Source organism: Quercus suber, unplaced genomic scaffold, assembly GCF_002906115.3.
Source record: "Quercus suber isolate HL8 unplaced genomic scaffold, Cork oak 2.0 scaffold_135, whole genome shotgun sequence".
NCBI classification, from domain to species: domain Eukaryota; kingdom Viridiplantae; phylum Streptophyta; class Magnoliopsida; order Fagales; family Fagaceae; genus Quercus; species Quercus suber.
The window spans coordinates 997,164-1,003,885 of NW_027069597.1; the positions used below are offsets into that span (position 1 = coordinate 997,164).

At 35.3% G+C, this 6,722-nt stretch overlaps 1 protein-coding gene across 1 annotated transcript; it reads right to left on the minus strand.

Moving 5' to 3' along the window:
* Positions 1 to 4,890: 4,890 nt before the first annotated feature.
* LOC112034853 (probable protein S-acyltransferase 6) lies at positions 4,891 to 6,722 on the minus strand. Its single transcript, XM_024067665.2, has 5 exons — positions 6,465 to 6,722; positions 6,183 to 6,350; positions 5,759 to 6,019; positions 5,424 to 5,657; positions 4,891 to 5,261 (listed from the first exon to the last, which is right to left on the minus strand). Exons 1-5 carry the CDS (start codon positions 6,690 to 6,692, stop codon positions 5,091 to 5,093), a joined length of 1,062 nt encoding a protein of 353 aa, XP_023923433.1. The 5' UTR covers positions 6,693 to 6,722; the 3' UTR covers positions 4,891 to 5,090.

The following is a 6,722-nucleotide window of genomic DNA, read 5'->3' on the forward strand; positions in this document are numbered from 1 at the left end:
TTTTCGTCTAAGAATAAATAATTTATTAGCAAATTTTGTAGAACGAATCTTCAAGTTTAATATGCATTAACTATCTATGAATTAACTCACAAAGCTTTCTATCCAAAAAATCAAAAAATTAATCAAAACTTGTATGTCAAAATTAAATACTGTGTAGTCAATAATCTTGTATCTTAATGGCATAGTCTATTCTTCTTTATCTTTATTAAAAGAATTAGAGTTCAAATTCCCTTCTCATTGTAGCTACTATCAAATTATTAAAAATGTAACATGTTTATAAGAGGTGCGTTCCATTAGATGGGCGCATAAAATATCGTCTCATGGGGTAGGGACCAAAGAGAACCCAAAGTTGAATTATAATTCATCTTTCAAAATTTGAAAATATGAAAATTATATAATCCAACCCAATGGGCAGTTGGGCAGGCAGACTGAATTCAGAATTGCATGATTCACTTGTCCCTTTGCCAACTTTTAGGTATTATGACTCAACGTTACAAACCTGCCAAAGCATTTTGCTGTGGAGCACAACTGACAAGTGGATTCCTTGTCTACCCCAATTTTACATATGTATGTATATATCTTTCAATCCCAAAGCCATTCCAGCCTAGGGGCAAATTTCATTTCTTTTTCTTTTTTTCAATGTTTTTTTCACATATGGAAAAGGTGAAAAGAGTGCATTTTTGTGGTGTAGAATTAGTTGGATATGCGTTGCTTGCAGTAGAGAGTCCCTGTCGCTTTACAACACCACTTCTTACTCTGTCTAAGCAACCCCCAAAGCTGCCATTGCACGAGACCATCTGTTAGTTGGTGCAGTTTCTTTGTCAAAAAACAATAAAAATGACATAGTTCATTCACCTTTGGGGGTTCTTGAGTCTTTCTCAACAAGTTAAAAGGCAATCTAGTTCAAAAGCTAAATCCAATATCGAAAGAATGAGCTTTAAGAATGGGCCAATTTACCACTTTGGTGCTACCAATCTTCCACTATAAGTCTATAATGACTCCTTTTTAAGTCTTGGTCAAGATATTTTAGCAAATAGGCTTATGATAAGGGCATGATTGCCCATTACTTTATATCAAATTGCTCACTTTTAAATGTTTTTTTATATGAATAAAGAGAATGAGATTGTGTTTACCTTACCAACCGAAGGAAGGGAGACAAAAGAAAGATTCTTCTCGTCGGTTGAGTCTACTCTAGACGCACATCATAATGGACTAGGATTGAAGAGCAAGACTTCTAGGATCTCCTAAAAAATGTAATAGGCCGACATCTTTCCTACGTTTTTAGTTCCAAGGGAATTACATGATTAGATAAAAGTTAAAATTTTCATCTTAATCTTAATAAAAATCTCGTGAGGAATTCATTATTTTGATTGAGGATATTTTAATTGGCTAGGTGACATGTCTAGTCTTTCATCAAAAAAATTTATCAAAAAAATGTCCTTTTTTTGTATTTTCAATTAATTGTGAGTATTAATAAAATGTCTCATTCTCCGAATAAAAATAATAAGAAAATGTCTTATCAGGAAAAAAATAATGTGAACGTTTAATAAGATGCAAAAAGAAAAACAGACACAGTTCTGAATTAATTATCAAATACCATCACATCACATCATTCACATTCTAACATGTTACCATTCATCACATGTTATCATTCATCACATCTCATGATACTCATCATCACATCCATCCTATCCTACCATAGCATGTTATTATATATTCATTACATGTTATTACATCATCATTATCACACGATCACATGTTACGTGTTACATGTTCATCATACATTATGACATCACATGTTCATCACACCCCACCACCATGCATGGTAGGTCGCCATGTTATCACTTACCTTACAACAATATCTGAACAGCATGACAATTAGAATGCATGTTCATGTTAAAAATCATGTTCTAATCTTCTTCATATCTAAATCCTAATTATGTTTCTATTCAATCAACTTTTCCTAGCTAGACATGTGTAGGGCCTTTTTTGTATTATGCTTTGGGCTGGGCTGCCTCTTGCGGTGATCGGCCCGGATATTCTGAGTAGGAGAGTTGAAACCGGTCCAACTGTAACTCACTTTAGACTGGCTTGTGCGCAAAACTGGCCTCGTCTGCCAGGAGAGTACTTACGGTAGGCAGAGCTGTTTTTTTAATAGGTCACGGCAGCAGATATAATAACAAAGAAAGATCGGATATAGTGTTCTTTCCTTGATAGAAAATAACCAAATAATCTCTATTTTTATGACAATTACAGTAATAATAATAGTTTTACAAAAGGAGTGAAAGATTAAATGATAACATGAATTAATCAAAGAAATGATATCAAGTTAAGTTTGGGCCTGTAATGGCAAAAACCAAAGAGGAAGAACGCTTCTTCTTAATGAAACTAATCTCCTAGGAAGATATCCTGCCGCGGGATTAATGACTTTGAGGGAATCAGACCAAAATGATTAGTGCCCAAAAGAATTACTATTGTTTAATCATCTTCCAGAGAGTGGGATTTTGAGGTGGGGGGGGGGGGGAGGAGAGAACCGACCTACTGATGCATGCCCATTATGCTTCTTTTCTTTGTTTTTCGTTTTCTCTCTTATCTTTTCTTCTTTCCTTTCTTTTTCTCTTGTTTTTTCTTTTACTTCATAATACCTCTGTTTTTCGATCTTCTTTACAGGGCACGGCAAGGGTCCTTTTATAGGGCCTGCCGTGACCGAATTTTACCACTTTACCCTCTTAACTGCCTTTGTCTGGTCTGAGAATACTTGTCGATCACCCAGAGGCTCGTCTATGTACCGCTCACCCTCGCCAGACAAAGGCAGGTTTGTGTTGTTTGTTAGTCCACCGTGGCATTTTCTCCTGCCACAACGTAAATGCTTTTTCTCTCTCTCTTTGGCATGCACCCAACGGTTCCTCCCTCAATATTGCCTCTTTTAGGCGGTCTGTCATCCCAGCAGGACGTACCTCCCAAAAGAGTTTAGGCAGGAACTGCAAAATAGATCTTTTCCCCTCTTCCCACCACCAAACCACACCCCCCTTTACCTCTTACCTCTGACTCATGGCCCCACCACGTCCCATATTGGCTGGGTACAAGTTGGTGGTGCCTGGATCTTGCGCGTACCTTCCTGTTATGTATGTTCAAAATCTGTCTGCTGCTCATGCGTTTGCCGTGACCTGGAGCTTTGTTTGCATAGTTTTCCACGCTTCTCTGTTCTTTTATATGGGCCGTTTGCATAATTCACTGTTCCCTCTAGGGGCTGGACTTTACATGGTACTGGGCTTCTTATTTCTTTCAACCTACTTCTCAATTACCTTGGCTTCCTGCCACATTACTTGGCATTTCCTGCCATGGTGATTTGCTCCTACTAGGCCTCTTTTCAGGCCTGCCATTCCATTCTTTCCCCCAGTGGCTTAATATGGCTACTGATGTTCTTACTTATGGGCTCTAGTGTCCCTTTCTTTCTCCCTTGGGCCTACGGCCCATTCACTTTCTTTGGACTTCCTCAGCCCATTTACTAACTCTGCATTCCCATGAGCTTTTACTAACTTGATTGGACTTCCCCGGCCCAATTTCCTCATTCTCATCCTTGGGGTTCATAGGCTTGCCATCAACCCCTACTTTCTTTGTTTACATTGCCTTGGGCCTACCGCGGCCAATTCTCACTTTTCCATACCATATACTGCCCATGGGTGCCATTTCTCTCTTTCTAGGCCCTTTGGGCCCATTTGCTTCCTCAAGACCCATTTGTTCATGTTATGGGCCTGTGATCCATTATTCCTGCCGCTTGAACCTAATGGTTTTATTCTATGCTTGCCACTTCTATTTACCTGCTTTGATGAGTTGGGCCTGTTTCACAAAAATGACCCTCAACAACATGTTCCTACAATATAACCAAAAATAAATATAAAAAAATCTAACGCCTTCTCAAATATATTTCAGGCCACATTGTTTCTTCCTTAATCATCACCATAAGAAATTTAATAGAATATGATAAAAAGACCGAATAAGCTCGTTTTTAAAATCAATCACTTTAAACATTAGTAACAAAAAATAAAAATAAAAATGTTTAGAAACAAGATATTTTGACCATTTAAAATAGATAGATGTTAGCTAATTTGTCAATTAATATTATAAATAGAAAATTACGAATTAATCTCAAATTAAGTTAAGAATTTTAGAATTTTCTAAGAAAAAAGTTTGCCTCTAAATTGATTTTCTACTATCTTGCTTTAACTTATTATTATATGACAATTAAATCACCCATATATATATATATATATATATATATATATAGTTTTAGTCACATGACTTTTTATATAAGTTATATAACTCATTTAAATAATATTCATGGATAATATTATAATTCGTCACGTAATGAGTTGAAAAATATAGTTCCAAACCAATTTGAAGCCAAACTTTGTCTTTTTTATAATTACAACAATGTGATACCTCACACCAGGTAAATTCTTAACCATTTCCTCTCTTATTAAGACTACATAATGTTTTTATAAACTATGGCCAATACCAGATATATAAGCAATGATTTCAAATCCAGACGTTAAGCACATAATTAAGGATATTTTGTGACCAAAAAGCCTCGTAGCTGTAGTAGCTCACATTCATCAAAATTTTTGTTATTTTTTTATTTTTCCTGCGGTCTCAAGGTATGCAGATTTATGTTTGTGCAATACTTAAATAATGTTCTAACTGAAGAACTTGTAAGCCATATATGAAGATTCCTGATCTCACAATGCTAAGAAATGCTACACCCTTTCTCATGCATATATATTACAAGGGAAAAAAAATTAAAAAACAAGTCATAATAATCGATCGTCTAACAAAGGCAACTTCAAGTATAAATTATCTATAGTATACTAATATTTGCGAGGATTCCCCACTTTAGCCTATGCATGAATGTTAGTTTATATAAGATAAACGAATGAAAAAGAAATATACATAAAACGTGTTTGATTTACAAGATACTTCAACATGTTGAATATATATATATATATATATATGAAATCACTCCGAGACATTTGGGAACTTTGAGCTTTTATTATTATCATCATCATCATGCACTCCATGAAAATCTCACCTCAGACAACGGTTGCAGATGTTGAAGACCATCTAGGCGTAACTTCAGCACGAAAATCAACTCTAGAAGGTGGCAGTGGCACAAACAAAAACTCCTTAATATTATTCAGAATTCCTTTATCAAATGGATTTTTAGAACCCACATAACTTTGCCGAAAATTCTCATAAGCTGTCTGTAAGAAACAGGGAAAAAAATGAGAGAGAAAAAATCAATTAAAAGCAAAATTGTGCAAGTAATGCAAATCCAGTAATTTGAATTGCTAAACAATATTAGGTACAAACATAAAGCTAATGCCTTAAGAAGTTGACCATAAATTAGGTTATATATAAAGAACCTGGTTTTTAGTAGTAAGGTACACATGAAATAGAACAAGGCCTCCTAGGAATCCGATGGAAATGGCACCAAACAATACCAATGCCACTGTTTCAGGACAGTTCTTTAGCAAACCAAACAATCCAGTTCCATTTCTCAATATTCTTTGGTGAATACTCCAGCAGGAAAATGCAAAGATGTAGACAAAGAAAACCAAGGCCGATACAACAAATGCTAGGAAAAAGCGATAGTTCCTCTGCACATAAAAACATCAAAATTAAATTGGCTGCTATCATAATAAAACATTACAGAGCAATTGGTGTATGTACCAATGTGCAATTTTGGTTGTAACCTTACCAGTGCAATACATTGACCAACTAATGGGCTATGGTGATCATATTTCTCAACACAATTGTCGCATATAGCACAGTGGCAACTCCTGGGTGGCCGATAAATCTTACAAATTCGACAATATTTTAGTTTCAAATCCACCCCATTAACAATTATCTTCCTACTCTTTGTGCCATCACTAGTACCAGCATCTTCAATGGATAATTGATCATTTCTCGGAATAATTCCCGGTTCAATTACAGTAAGCATAATCAAGTTGACGAGAACCTACGTGCAGTCGAATACAATAAATATATAGTAATCATGCTATATTAATTTCAAATTTTTGTTACGTATGTTCCAAAAGATTAATCATGAATCTGTTATGTCAGTTACACATAAAATAAATTTTTTTTTTAATAGAAAGTTTGATATAGAGTTAGAAACTAACAATTATTGTCAAAATCACAGAGATGGCGATTATGAGTCTAGAATGACTTGGTAGATCACCCCCAACATAGACGGCAAAAATCCAACTTGAGAGAATAATAGAAAATGTAGTCAAAACCAACCCTCTTGGATCTGGACCACAAATAAGTCTGCCATGGAAGAAAAATACCTGTAAATGAAGTAATAACTAATAAGTAAACAACTTTAGTACAAAACCAAGAAAAAAAACATGTACAACTAATTTAACAAGAAGATTTAAGTGTCACATAGTAAAAAGAGAGACATTTTTCCCAGGCCAAACTTGGTAGACTCTAGTTCTTTCCGAATTGCTGCCACGAAAGTATTGGACCAATTGTACCAATTGATCCTTTACAACCCTTTTGAAAGTAAACAACTTCTCCCACATAGTGACCATGATATTCCCACCCTTCTCGCTAACTTCAGGATTTTCTCTGCCGATTTCTTTTTCTGATGGGTCAGAAAGAAAAATGTTAGGCACCTTCAATTCCATTGTGGGTTGACGACACTTCAAGCATTTGAA